This window comes from Narcine bancroftii, chromosome 2, assembly GCF_036971445.1.
Source record: "Narcine bancroftii isolate sNarBan1 chromosome 2, sNarBan1.hap1, whole genome shotgun sequence".
NCBI lineage: Eukaryota > Metazoa > Chordata > Chondrichthyes > Torpediniformes > Narcinidae > Narcine > Narcine bancroftii.
The window spans coordinates 82,190,796-82,206,290 of NC_091470.1; the positions used below are offsets into that span (position 1 = coordinate 82,190,796).

The 15,495-nt window shown below is 41.7% G+C and overlaps 1 protein-coding gene across 1 annotated transcript in view; it reads right to left on the reverse strand.

Moving 5' to 3' along the window:
• The window catches only part of sptbn5 (spectrin, beta, non-erythrocytic 5), a 251,285-nt gene that overhangs the window by 127,066 nt on the left and 108,724 nt on the right, over positions 1 to 15,495 (reverse strand). The window contains exons 29-30 of the mRNA XM_069915498.1: positions 9,775 to 9,938; positions 7,496 to 7,628 (exon numbers count right to left, since the gene is read on the reverse strand). Coding sequence (XP_069771599.1) covers positions 7,496 to 7,628; positions 9,775 to 9,938 — 297 coding nt within the window. The remainder of the gene's footprint in view (positions 1 to 7,495; positions 7,629 to 9,774; positions 9,939 to 15,495) is intronic.

Here is a 15,495-nt window from a genome sequence, read left to right on the forward strand (position 1 = left end):
CTGATTTTTTTTGTTGCACTGGTTTTAATAATCCTTGTGAATTTCCTTCAATTTTCAAGATCTGTTTTGTTGCTCGTACCTATCGTCAGAACTTCATGCTGAAAGCAACTTGACAGAGGATAAATGATGATAATAACTGATACTCGATTTTTAAAATGTTTTGATTCGTTTGAGAACAGTAAAGAGCAACAAGTGCTGGCCCTCCATCATACTCTGTGCCGAATTACTTATCCCCGAGGGTCAAACCTCTGACACGGATTTGGGATTTTCTCCTCTGATTACTCTCTAGCTACTGCCACTCTAATGCAAGGGAATAGGCCCAAATTCTGTGACTAGTCACAACCAAAGTGATTTTTTTTCTTCACTCAGGGAGCCTGGAAACAAGAATTTATTACATCTTCTGATTGGAAAGGAACTGAAGAGAACAAACAGACAATGTTAATCATAGAACTTCAACTCCACCCTGCACCTATGATGTTGGCCTTCTTGACCGTGGTTGGGGCTGCACCTTCCAACCAAGTAGAGAGCATTCCACCACAATCCTGACTTGTGCCATGTACAAGGAAGAGCAGTGGTTCTTAATGTTTTTCTTTCCACTTATGTACCACTTTAAGTAATCCCTATGCCATCGGTGCTCTGTGGTGAGTAAGGGACTGCTTAAGGTAGTATGTGGGTGGAAAGAAAAAGTTTGAAAACCACTGTTTTAATTGTCCCTAATTGACTCATTATGTGCATGGTTTCAGAACTCAAAAGGAAATGGGTCAATGACAATTTTTCTCAAACAAAATATTTTAGAAACAGTTGGGTCTAGAGCTGTGGTTCTTAACCTTCCTTTCCCTCTCACATCCCACCTTAAGCAACCCCTTACTAATGACAGAGCATCTATGGCATAGGGATTACTTAAAGTGGGATGTGAGTGGAAAGAAAAAGGTTGAGAACCACTGAGGTGGAAAGACTCTTGGTATCAAGTTGGTGAGTCTCTTGCTGCAGGACACTCAGCCTTTGGCCTGCTCTTGTAAAACTGATGTAGGTGCTCCAATTGAGTTTGTGTTTTATGGTGACCCCAGGTTGTTGATGGCGGGGATTCAGCAATGGTAAACTAAAAAAGATTAGGATCTCTCTTGGCATTTTTTTGTAGTGTGAATGTTACTTGTTATATCACAATCCATGCTTGAATGCTGTCCAAGTATTACTATACATTGAGGAGTTGTGATGGATTGGACATCTGCAAACTTGTACAAGGAAAGTTATCGATGAAGCATGGTTAGCACAATACTATTACAGCACCTGGGTTTGAATACAGTGCTGTCTGTAAGCAGTTTGAACGTTCTCCCATGTCTGAGTGGGTTTCCTCCTGGTGGTCTGGTTTCCTTCCACATTCAAAAGACATATAGAGTTAGCAGGTTAATTAGTCATGGGTATATTTTGGTGGCTGGAAGGGCCTGTAACCGAGATGTATAAATTAAAACAGCCTAGATCACTGCTCTATCAAACATCTGCAGGGATGTTCTGGGGCTTGGATAAGCTGCCACTGCAACCTCCAATAATCACTCTGCTTGCCACACAGGAGATGGTGATATGGTCTGAAAGAAGTATTTAAAATTATGAATGGTATAGTCAAAAACCTATCAATGATGAAGGGGCACAAATTAGAGGAAAGAATTAAAATAATTGGCAAAAGAACCAAAACTAGTGCAAGGAATAATGGTTAAAGTCTGGAAAGTGCAGCCAAGATTAATAATGGAAGAAAATTAAATTAAAGTGTTCAAAAAGCCAGATAAATATCTGAAAGGAAAGAATTTGCACAGCTGAGGGGAGAGGGCAGGAGATGGATAACAGCTGGATTGTTCTTATGAAGTGACAAGCCAAAAGTTCTCCTTCTATGATTTTGCAATTGTTTAGCTAATAATGTATCAGTGGTGGAGAAGTTTGGCTTGAGATATCTGGAATGCAGGTCTCTGGTAGTATAGCAGAGTTTTTTTTCTCTGTTCTCATAGTCTTTGGCTGTTTGTTGACTTGATGTGGAATGATTTGAACTAGCTGTAAATTAGCTTCTATGACATTGGGGATGTCAGAAGGAAGCCAAGTTGATCAAATACTCAGCACTTCTAGCTGAGCTTGATTGCTAAAGTCTCAGTCTTACCTTCACCAGCCACATGCTGGTCCTGCTAGCATTAAGAATAGGGATGGTCTTGGAATCTCTCCCAATCTCTCATCGGGTGGTATGGTTGGCGGTGTGGTTGGCGCAACACCTTTACAGTACCAGTGATTGGGTCTGGGGTTCAAATCCCATGCTGTCTGTAAGGAGTTAGTACATTCTCCCCGTGTCTGTGTGGGTTTTCCGAGGGATCTGGTTTCCTTCCACCATTCAAAGAGTACCGGGGGTGTACGTTAATTGGGTGTAAATTGGGCGGCACAGACTCATGGGCTGAAATGGCCTGTTACGTGCTGTATGTCTAAATTTAAATGTCACATCCCCCTTTCCCACCACATTAGCTATTTATTTTTTCAATCACATTTATGACTGGATCACAGAACCTTAATCTGACCCATTGGTGGAAGAGTTGCTTCATTTTCTCTGTTATTCTTTGGCACACATTGTGCTAGTGGAGTGTGTTTGTACCTTCAAGATCATGGGAGTTCACATATTGGAGGACCTATCCTGGAGTCAGCAAATCAAAGCAACCAAGAAGAAGTCACAGCAACACCTCTAGAGTTTGAGGACATTCAGATGTCGTTGAATACTCCATCAAACTTTTACAGGTGGTCTGTATACTGACTGGTTGAATCATGGCCTAGTTTTGAAACTTGAATGCCTAGGAACACAAAAAGGCTGTAGGAAGTGGCAAACTTAGCCATCCATCATGGGCTCCAACCAGTGTCAGATTAAGGTACTGCGGGGCCTGTAGCACTTATTTTAAAGGGGTCCTAAATTGTGCCACTTGGCGCATGCGCAGTGAGGAGGAATTGTAATGGCAGTGCCCCTCCCCTACCGAGAGAGTTTCTGACACTGATCCTGCAAGTTTGAAATAGTTTTAATTATTCTGAACAAAATGATGCTAGCTTTCTCAGATCACTATATATTCAGCGATTATCAGTGGCGTATCTTGGGGACATAGCACCTATGGCAAACATTGAAATTGCACCCCTCCCCCCGTTAAAACTTACTTACATATTTTGCACTTACACTGATCCTGCACTCCCCTGCCCAAACTGGCTTACACATTTTGTTAAAACAAAACTTACAGCAGGTGCGGTGGCTGGCTCATTGCAGGATCAATGGCATTCTTTATTACCCATAAATCCCCACGCAGCTAGAACTGGCCTGCATTTCCCTGGCCCAGTAGCGATGGCAGAGCGGTTTCAGCTGCGTGGGGGATTATGGGTAACAAATATGGCCATTGGTCCCGCATTGAGCCATCGCCACAAGCTGCCGCTGAAGCAGCCTGATCAGATGCCAGAGTGGCGCTCTGGTGAACTCAGGCAGCATTGTATCCCTGATGCTGCATCAGGGGTTATATTGAGGGGGTGGTGGTGGGAGGACGGCTGGGGCTAGGAGGGAGGCAGTTGGGCAAGGTGAGGACAGTGACATACCCCCTCCCCTTTAAGGTTAGTGATTTTAGCCTATTATCACCTTTAAGCAGATTATTGTGCAGCAGCTATGAGATACAACACACCCATAGACTGTGGTAATAACCCGATTAAAGATGATAATTGGCTAAAATCGCTAAAGGTTAGCAAATTTAGCCTATTATCACCTTTAATTAGAGTTATCAACACAGACTATCAGTGTGGTGTCTCCTAGCTGCTGCACAAAGATGAAAACGAAATGTTTCTTATAATTTAAAGCGCATAAACGTGCCCTTGAGAATATGGGGCCTGGAGCATAAGCTACTCTTGCGACTACATTAATCTGGCCCTGGCTCCATCCTGCTATCCACTGAAGATATTTATGTGAGGCGCTGCCTCAAGAGGCAGCTATTATTGCAAAGGACCTCCATCACCCTGGTCACAACGGTTCTTGAACCTGGAGGTGCTGGACTTCAGGCAGAAGGTATAGAAGCCTGAACTCCAGTACGTCCAGGTTCAAGAACAGGTTTTTCCCCCCTAAAAGCCTCAGGCTCTTGATTTTTTTTATGTACAACCTTACCTCTAACCATAAACTACTTCGGGACCACCAAAAGATCTGTCTATCACTGAAGGATCACTTTTTCTTTGCAGTAACTGGAACTGAGAATATTTATTTATCTATTCTTTTGTATTTATTTGCTTTTTTTCTGTCTCATGGGATATTGTGGTAATTGAATGAATATTATTATAGTTGGTGTATCTTAAGTACCTGTGTGGGCACAACAAGTGAGAAGGGAGTGAAACACGAACGCCTGCAGACGTTGTGATTGTAGTAAAAACACAGAGATGCTGGAGGAACTCGGCAGGACTTGCAGTGTCCATAGGAGGTAAAGATAATATAACCGACGTTTCGGGCCTGAGCCCTTTGTCAAGCTATGAGTAAAAAAATCAGACAGGCACCTCAGATAAAAGGCTGGGAAGAAGTAAAAAAGGGCAGGGTGAGGAGGACAAAAGGTGTTGGATATGGATACGAACACCTTTTGTCTGTTGGTCTGTGCTCCTCGTCCTGTCTTTCTTAACTTCCCCCCAGCCTTTTTAATTGAGGTGCCTGCCTGAGTTTTACTCAAAGCCTGAAGGAGGGCTCAGAGGCTGAAATGCTGGTATTATATCTTTATCTCCTATGGATGCTGCAAGACCTGCTGAGTTTTTCCAGCACTTCTCTGCTTTTTGGCAACAAATAAGAATTTCAGAACATCAGTACATTGTACTCATGGATATGACAATAAACTCTCATCATCACATGGCTCACTTGTCCAACTCAGAGAGCCACCTGGCATAGAAATGACAGGTTTGTACCAACAATCAAGAACCCATTACACTATTTCTACACGAGACCTATTTTATTCTTCTCTCATCTCCATCAACACCCCCATGTTCTACCACTCATCTCCATACTAGAAGCAAGGCACAGTTGAAAATTAACCTATTGACTGCACCTCTTTGGGGAGAAAAACAGAAAACCTGGAGGAAAGTCACGTCACCATGAAAAAAGTGCAAACTTCACACAGTCAGCAGCAGACGCCAGGATCGAAACCAGGATGCTGGTATTGCTCCATTAGCTATGCCAATGTGCTGTCCCTAAATGTAGTGTATGTCTTGTGCTGCATGTCTTTCCAAGAGAGATTCTAGTTTGAAGAATTGGAATAATCTATTTATGCTCTGTGAAGAAAATGCAGCAGTGGAGATTTGTGAAAGCAGTCCTTATCGGATTGAATTGATTAAATTTTTTGATGAAATAACAAGGTTCTGGTGAAAGGGGATATATACATACTTTTAAAAGGCAGTTTTGAACTTCAAAGATTTACTCATAAAATGGATTTGGGTTTTCATTCCCTGGAGCTTAGGCAGCAAAGGAGCTTCATAAAATCACAGATAAAGTTATAGGGTGCAGATAAAGTCAATATTCACAGATTTTTCCCCCCAGGGTAGATGATTTGAGCACCAAAGGGGGTAGGTTTAAGTTGAGAGGGGAGAAATTTAAGAAGAATCTGACGAACAGATTTTTCACTCTGGGTGGTTTGTATCTGGAATGAGCTGCCAGAGGAAAATGTAGAAGCGGGTACAATTTTGCAATTCAAAAGGATTTGGATATATATGGCTTCGAAAATATGGACCAAATACTGTCTATCCCTCATTCGGTGGTTGGAGGGGTTCCCATCCCATCCCAACCAGAAAAAGTCAAGAGAAGAAAATAGCCTGAGCACTGTCCGCCATGTCAATGACAAACCCATAAAACCCTGATATGTGTCTTATACCTTTGTTGTGAGTGCCTTGAATGTTGTGTGTTAACTGTGGTTAGTTAAGTGCTAAATGTGGGGGTGGGGAGGGAAGGAGACGAAAAGAGCTTGAACTCTGAAGAAAACTGTATAGAATTGATCATTGTAAATTGTAGTCAATGTTGATGCTGTTAACATTGGCAATAATAATGTTGATAACTGAGTTTAAGTTTGGAAAATCATAAAATATATTTTAAAAAGTGTTTTCCTGTTTGGCTAGATGCATAGAAGAAGCCATGGAAAGTTATTCTTTGTTACTTTTAGATGGTCAGCATGTGGGTGTCGGGTATATAATTTAAAAAGTTTTCAGATGAAACAAAGCTTTGCAAAGTAATAAATAGAGTTCAAGAAAACATTGAAACAATTGCAGCACATATAGGAAGGTAAGGATAACCCAAATTTCGGACTTGAACCCTTCCTCAACAAATGAGCAAATTGAGACAGATGCCTGAATAAAAAGGTGGGGGCAAGAGAGGAGAGGGGAGAAGAGGGGGCATGGAGGGGCATATACCAACTCCTCTTGATGGTAAAAACCTAATAGGAGCTATTCAAAGTTATGAGCATTTGTGACAGAATAAATAGGTAGAAATTGCTTCCTCTGGTGGATGAGTCAACTTGTATTAATTGGCAAAAGGATGAGAGGAGAAATTAGAAATTAATTCTTATTGAGGGTTGAGAGAGATCTGAAACATTACCTTGAAGGGTGGTAAAATTGGATTCCTCTAAACTTGGGGGAAAAAAAGTTTATGAATTTGCAAGGATTAAAAACTTGTGGACTAACTGGACAGTTCTTTCAACAGGCAGCACAGGCAAAGACAGGATGAAAAACCTCCTCCTTGGTTTTGAGTTCTATGATCTGACCTCTGCAGTATATAGTTATCATATAGGTGAATACATCTTAAATTGAAGTATATGAGGTTGGTTCATGAGATTGGGTTAATGAGTTTGCTCTCAGCAGAGAGTGGCTAGGTCCGTAGATGCATAAGGCCAGGCAGTAGGAGAGGAAGCAGAAGCAGTGGATAAGGCCAGTGATGAGAGCCGATGGAACTGCCAAGGGCTGAAGAGATGATGGTGAAATGATGAGGGTTAGTTCTGTCATATACATGAGTACGATGCTCACTGAAATTCTTGCTGCAGTTACAAAGGTACTCAGAATGCACTAACAAACAAAAGTACAAATTAAATTACCATAACAAGAGGAAATAAAATATTATAAATGTAAAAAGATAGATAAACATTCATTGTTGCAGTTTGTACAAAAATTGTGGTGTTACAGTAGGGCAGACTTTGAGGCCAATGTGGACTGGGACTGAATTGAAATAGCAGAATTCTGAATGGTAAATTACTCATGTAGATTAAGATCAGGAAGGAGAGGTGAACACTGGAGAGGCCAAGCCTGGGAGTTATGGGAGTTCTATATAAAATAATAGAGAAACAGATGTGCAAGATAATTTAGGTGCTTCATCACCAATGTGTGAGATTGAAGCCTCCCGCTGTCCATTCAGGGTCAATGGGAAGAAAACTGTGAGAAACATAATTGAAAGGAATTTACAGATGCACCAATCATAAGGAGTTGAAGACATCTTTACCAGGACGTGTTGGTAATCATTCCCATAATCTTCAGAGCTGGCTGCCTGCAGCTGCTGTATGACCCATTCCTCAAGTTCACTCATTTCCCGCAGGCACTCATAGAATACCAGTGTTTCTTCCAGCTTCCGCGTCCTGAAAATTGAGCATATTCCCCATCAGATGAGCTTCATAACTTCATTTATTCCACTTAAATTGTCCTTCTATACACAGCACTGATTATCAGGTGTGCAGACTCTTGCACATCTCACAACTACAAGCATTTATTCATGATCTAGATTTACATGGAGAAAATATTTGCAAGGGAAGAGGGTTACTAACACAGGATTGCCCAAGATTATAAAAGGGCAAAATCTCAAGTTGATTATAGGAACTGCCCATGATATAAACATTGGTGGTACATACAATAACAAAGGTGGGCAGTTTAAGTTACAGCAAGACAGTTGGTAAATTTGGCAAAGCCATGTCAAATGGAATTAATCCTGACAAATGCAAGATGATGTACTTTGAGAAAGCAAAAGAGAGTAGGGCAAATACAGTAAATGGAAGGGGGTCTCAGAATGTTGATGAACCCAATCAATTGAAAGCTTATTTAAAGGATAAATTGGGAAACAGCTTGAGATTACCTGAAGGAAGCAGCTTTGAACACGTGATTACAGACATAATGATAATTAAAAGATTTATAACCAACATGTACATTAAGCTGCAAGATAAGGAAAATGAAATAAACTATAAACCTAAGTAGAAGTGGGAAAAGGATCTAAACATAAAGATAAAAAATGAAGTATGGGAAAAATTATGTTCTGGAACTATGAAGAATACAATAAACACAAGGTTATGCATGATACAGTATAATTGGTTACACAGGGTATATATTATTCAAAAATTTAAAAAATGGGATTCAACATTATTGGATAGATGTTTTCTCTGTAAGAAGGAAATGGGAACAACACTACATGCAACTTGGGCATGTACGAAAGTGAATATGTTTTAGGAAGAATTAAATCATTACTAAATAAAATTACAAAAAATAACATACCAAAAAAACCAGAGATATTTTCTTTTAAGTAACATAAGAAGTAGAGAATTTGGCCTCAAATTGGATAAAGTGCAAAAAAAATTAATTATGATAGCCTCAGCAATAGCAAAAAAATGTATAATGTCAACTTGGAAAATGGAAGAGAGCATGAGTATACAGTAATGGTACATGGAAATGAATAAATGTATTCAATTGGAAAAAAAAACATATAATTAAAAAAATAAAGTCACAATGTTTGAACAAATTTGGGAACCATACATGGAACATATCATGCCTATGACCTCCATCCCCTGGAATGAGAATGAAAATGATAAGACAAAACGACTAGATTCAGTGTGTAATAAATAGATGATGCATTTTTCTTGTTTATTTTCCTTCGAATGAAGATATTGTTATATGGTTTTATTGTATTGTAAATGTTGAATATTTATGTGTTTTGGAGGGAGGTGGGTAGAGGGCAAGACCACTGTATAAATTTAATGAGAAACGTTTGTACATATTTTGGTTGATATGGTTCATAATGTGAAAATTTTTTAAAAAATATATAAAAAAGAATGTTGATGAACCTTGGGGTGCCAGTCCTGAAAGTGGCAGCACAGGTGGATAATGCAGAAAAGAAGGAATATGGTTGCCTGCTTTCGTCGGAAACAAGATCTGGAATGTTATGTTTCAATTTGATAAAATGTTGGTTAAGCCACATCTGGAGTGTTGGGTGCTGTTCTAGTCACCATGTTATAGGAAGGATGTGATTGTACTGGAGGGGGTGCAGTGGATGTTGCCTGGCTTGGAGCATTTCAGTTATAAGGAGAGATTAGATAGGCTTGAGTTGAGTCTCATGGACAAAAACAGATGATTTGATAGAATAATATTAAATTAAGGGGAAAGAGAATAAATAGGGTAGATAGTGAAAATCGTTTTTTCCATGGTGGGTGGGAGTGAATCAAACACAATGGCATAGGTTTAAGGTAAAAGATTGAACTGGAGGGGATATGAGGGGGAATTGTTTTTCAGGTGGAGGGGGTTGGAGACTGGAATGTGCTACCTGAACAGGTGCAGTAAGACTATCTGGAGGCAGATAGTCTTAGTACATTTTAACATCAAGAGAAGTACTTGAATCACCAAGGCATCGATGACTTTAGTGCAGACAGCTGCAATGAACGGTATGGGTGTGGTGGGCCATAGAACATGTTTCTGGGTTGTATGACTCTGTATGGCTTAGTGTATTGCATTACATTATTGTACCTGATGCCCCAATGCTCTTGCAACTCCTTTAATTGCTTACGAAGGTGCTCCTGAGGTTCATCTACCATGTCAAATGTGATGAGCCCTCTGAGTGGAAGGTCCTGGGAATTTTTTTGTAGGTTCTTAGCGAGGCCACAGACATTCTGGATCTCTCCCTCCAGGGCCTGGAAAAGATTGAACAGATTTAAAAAAAATACTGCAACTTCCAGCTCATTCACAGTGCAAGAGGTAAACCCAGTACTTGGTGGCGGATCCCTTTTAAATGCTGAGACTATTCGAAGAAGCCTCAACTACCACATCGAACCAGAACAGCATTTGAAGGAGAAAGGATAAGGGCAGCAAAAGCATGGGAGCGCTTGGAAATTTATCTCCATTCCTTCACTGTCGCTGGGCAAAAATCCTGGAACTCCCTCCCCCACCTTTTTATTAAGGCACCTGCCTGTTTTTGCTCATAACGTAATGAAGTGCTTAGGCCTCAACTGTTGGTACCCTTTACTTCCCATAGATGCTGCATGACCCGCTGACTTGCCCCAGTACTTTTATGTATTGCATCCACATAGTTTAAGTCTGCACAATGGATGCAGCTGTACTTTTACATATAAAAGGCCAGGAACTATTTGACATGTTGATGTTTTTATAATTATAGTGAATACTGCCCTTCAATCACACTGCAAGGGTCTGCTAATTTCACACAGCTTTAACATTTGACATTGATATTTGAACAAATAGGTTATTCAACCTCTTGAGTCCTTTCCATCAGTCAAGGAGTACATGGCTAATATGCACCTCAAATCCACCTACCTGGCTTTGTTCCAAAATCCTTAATAGTCTTGGCAAGCTCAGATATACTTCCCATGTTCTGAATTACCTGACTCTAAGGGTAAAGTTATCTCGCCTATCCTCGACTCGCTCACTAGTGGAGAAAAACTTTCAATATCTAATCAAATCCATTCAAAATACTGAGCCTCTCAATCAAATACCCTTTTTAATATTCCGGGGAATGCAAGATCAGCTGATGCAATCGCTCTCATAGTGTAACCCCCGAGTCCTGTTGATGATGTGTAACAACATGGTGCTCCTTCCAAAGCTTTCTTTGATGCAGAAGCCAAAGTCCAGGATTGATCTTTGGGTGGCCGGAGCAATACTTTTTGACTGAATTGCAGAATTTCAACTACACTCACATTAAAACTTTTAATGGTCTTCCTTCCAGATTCACCCTTATCACTAATTGTAACTCATGTTGTACAGTGGTCCCTATTCTGACTGGCACCGTCTCTTATAACACTAATCCTGCTTACTCATACAATCACCCGGTTATTCCTCTTTGTTTACTTATTGCAAACAAATTTGGCCTTGTGAACTACCACCTCATCCCTATTCCCCAAGATCAGTGAGTATGTTTTCAATTCCCAAATCTGCGTCGATGTTACCCAGAATTACAATTTGAACATCACCAACTTGATTTCCATCCCTTTTATGGCACCCGAACAGCCCCAAATGACCTCTCCCTTTCTAAAACTATATGCTTCCCTTTGGCATCCTCATTCATGAAAGTGGGGTCAGCTACCCTGTGTGGACAGAGAACACCCAACTTTACTTTCCCATCACCTCGGCTGCCATCCTGCTTTTCCAACACCCAGTACTGAATAAGGATGATTTCTTTCAAATTTCTCATATTTTCTTATGGAGACTATTTGGCCCATCAAACCAATGTTGGTTCAGAGCAATTGCACAATTCTCTATAACCTATTCTCTCTTAAATACACATCAGCTCTCCTATCACCTTCTGAAACTCTGGGGGAATGGGCACTGGCCAGTTAACTGATTGACCGGTATGTCTTTAGGGATGTAGAAGGAAGTCGGAGTACCTGCGTAAACCCACAGAGTTCAACAGGGATCTTGCAGACTCCACCCAGACAGCAATGGGGGTCAGGATTGAAGTTGGGTCCCTAGAGCTGTGCAGTAGCTGTGTAATAAGTGCTGCACACATAACTTTCACCCGTGAAATATCTCCCATCAACACTCAGAAAATCCCTATGTGTGCCATTAGTTAGTGCACATTTGCCTTCCCCAATGCTCACTTGATGGTCTTCTTCCACAAAAGATGAGCTTCATCCAACTCATAATACTTCATTTTATCTTCAAAATTTTTGTCTAAATTGCTGATGTGAAATGGCCTTATGATTCAGGGGTAACTTTTTTTTACACTTTCTGTGAAGGATGCATGGAACGGGCTTCTACAGCAGATAGTTGAGGCAGGCACTGTTGGACAGATACATGGATAGCATGGGTTGAGAGGGATATGGGCCAAATGCAGGCAGGGGGACAATTTGGTTGGCATGGGCTAGTTGGGCTAATGGGCTTGTCTCCATGCTGTACTATAACAAAGTTGCAAAGAAAATGTAGATTCACCCTCTTGAATGAAAATAAGAGGAAACAGAGGATGATTGGAAGTTGAAGTAATTGAGAAGTTGTCGAGACAGGCACAGATTCCCTGTGCAGATTCCGTGGAATGAGTGGTGGGGGGGGGAGAAAAAGAGGTTGAGAGGAAAAGGGAGGTAGGGGAAATGGAGAAAGGGAGAAGAAGGGAAATGGGAAGTGGAGGGGATGATGTAAACTGGAAAATGTTTGAATCGATTATGGGAAGGAGACATAGGGAAGGGGAAGAAAGAAAGAGTCATAAAAGGGGAGAAGAGAGGACAGAGGAGGTGGAAAGGAGAACAGGAATATGGAATGAGGGATGGGATACTTGAAGGTACACCAGCGACTAGGAGGTGGAACATGGCTGCACAGAGAGACAAGGCGAGAAAGGGGAAATGACCAGATATGAGAAAGCAGGAGAAATAGAGGCTTGGTAATTTTGACAGAAGAATATAAAATCAAATGTCTGCAACTGACTATATTGGTATCCATCATGGCCGTTAATCCAGTAAGACCGTAGATGCTGTGATTGTAGTGCTGGAGAAACTCACCAGGTCACCCGGCATCTGTAGGAAGCAAAGGCTAACCAATGTTTCAGGCCTGAGTCCTTCATCAAGGTCTGAGCAAAGAGCAGGCAGGCATATGATAATAAAAAAGGTGGGAGAAGAAGAGGAGGGAGGTAGGGGCAAGGGGAGGAGTACAGGGTAACAGGTAAGAGATCATAGTTGGATATGGGTGTGAGTGTAGAAGAGAAACAAGCTGAAAAATAATGGCTGATACTCCCTGAATGGAGAGGGAAGGGAAGGGGGTGGGGAGCTGGAGGAAAGGATACAGAGGGATAGGGAAAGAGTGTGTCTCACGGGAGGGGTTTAACGGAAATTGGAGAAGTCGATGTTAATGAGTTTTGTTGGAGAGTGCCCAGATATAATAAGGTATTGTTCTTTCAATTTGTCAGTAGCTTCAGATGGGCAGGGCAGAGGCCATGGGTAGACAGATCAGTGTGGGAATGATGTGTGGAATTAAAACTCCTGATAGCCTGTACTTCTCCCTGGCCTTTCCTCCCGCCTCTCCCCATCTTTTTTTTACAGCCACCTGCCTGCTCTTTGCTCAGATCTTGATGAAGGGCTAAGGCCCGAAACGTTGGTTTCCCGTTACTTCCCAAGAATGCTGCACACCCTGCTGAGTTTCTCCAGCACTTGTGTGTTTTGCATCTATCTTAGCCCATGCTTTCCTTCACAACTCCCCTTCCCCCACATCCTTTGCCTCCTCTGCCAACCAGCACCTTTGTGCCTTGGTAAGGAATGTAAACAGGGTTAATATATTCTTTATTAAAAAAACTGTCAAAAGGTGCTTCAAAGGCATGATGTCATGTTTGCAGTAATTACATACATATGTTTTGCATTTTTGTGTGTATCTGTTATCATTAAAACAAAAATAATTACCTCACTATGCTACTCAAACTACATTTTCCATCGTGGTTATTTTGGTCTGGTCTCCCCATGCATCTCCCCAAACTTAGATGAAATATGATTACCTGACTTTGGGGAGTTGGTACTTTTGAACAGGCAACTTGCCAGCCAGCCAGTCGGATGTTGAGGGCCCCAAAGCCCAATAATCTACATATTGCTCATGTGCATTTCTCCCAAGCTTGGTAATGAGTGCCAAAAACATCATAAGGCTGAAAAAGCCATGATGACTACACATGTGCTTCAAAGAGGTTCTCAAAATTTCTTTGAAACAATTAAATCTTCATCGACTGATGGAATCCCTGGTCCATGACCACTCAAAGTGGAGAAGAAGATGTGAATCTTGAAGCTTGCATCTCTGACAGGAGTTCTTGACACAGTCTCCCAAACAATCTACCCTATTAAGCCACTCCTACTCCACCCAAGACAAAGTGTGTGGGTCTCTCATCAGACCCACTGGCACATTGGAACCCACTCAACTGGAGTGGAAGCAAGCCACCCTTAACTCTGAAGAACTGGCCAAAAAACTCCTGAAGTTTATTAGACTAGTAACTTTCAGAAGTAACCAGAGGCAAGTCCACAAAATTCCCAGTCATTCTCATCATTCCTGTGAAGAATTCTGTGGCGCACGAAGAGCAGAGAGATGCTGCTGAAGCCAGAGAAAGCAAAGAGAGATGACAAATTGAATCCCATTGTATCTTCTGAGACACACTGCAGAACATTCATCAGGTAATAAATAAATGGCACATTTACAGTTGAGTGAAAAAGTCTGCAGATGCTGTGACTGTAGTAAATAGACAAAAGGGCTGCAGGTTCCGCATACAGTATAACCAACATTTTGGGCCTGACCCCTTTGTCAAGGTATGAGAAAAAGCAGGCAGGTGATTGAATGAAAAGGTGGGGTGAGGAGGGAAGAAGGAGCAGGAGCATAGAACAACAGCCAAGAGGCCACAATTGGATAAGAGGGCTGGAGAGAAATGCTGAGAACTGATTGGGGGAGGGGGGAAATGCAGAGCTGGAGGATAGAGGGATGGGGAAAGTGAAAGAGGTAGGGGTTGGGGGGAGTTAGAGGAAAGGAGACAGAGGGATGGGGAAAGAGAGAGAGAAGGGAATCTTGTGGGAAACTGGAGAAGTCGATGTTAATGCCATCTCGTTGGAGGGTTCCCAGATATAAAACGGTAGTTCCTCCAGTTTTTGGGTGGTCTCAGTTTGACAGTGCGTGAGATGATGGACAGACACATCAGCATGGCAATGGGGCAGGAAATTGAAACAGTCTCCAACCTTCTTGTTTCCAAACCCCGTACTACCCAGTTCTATCTCCTACCCAAGATCCACAAACCCAATTGTCCTGGCAGACACAGTTTCCATGTGCTCTTGCCCCATGAACTGGTATCTGCTTATCTTGACTCCATTTCTCTCCCCCACACACCACCCCCCCCAAGTTCAGTCCCTCTCAATCTACATCTGTGATACCTTAAATGACATTCATCAGTTCAATAGCTTCCAATTGCCTGAACGCTTCATCTTTACCATGGATACCTCCATCCCCCATAAGAAAGGCCTCTGATTCTTTCTCAACAGATTCACTTGACCCATGTCTAGCAACACTCTCCCCTTTCTCAATCTCTCTGTGTCCATCCCGGGAGACAAACTCTTGTACAAACCAACCAACTTCCTCTGTTACCTTGACTACATCTCTTCACATCCTGTCCCCTGTAAGGACTTTATTTATTTCTTGCAGTTCCTCCATCTCCATTGCATCTGTTTCCAGGATGAGGTCTTCCATGCTAGATCATCTGAGATGCCCCCCTTTGCACCTACTCCAGCGACTGCA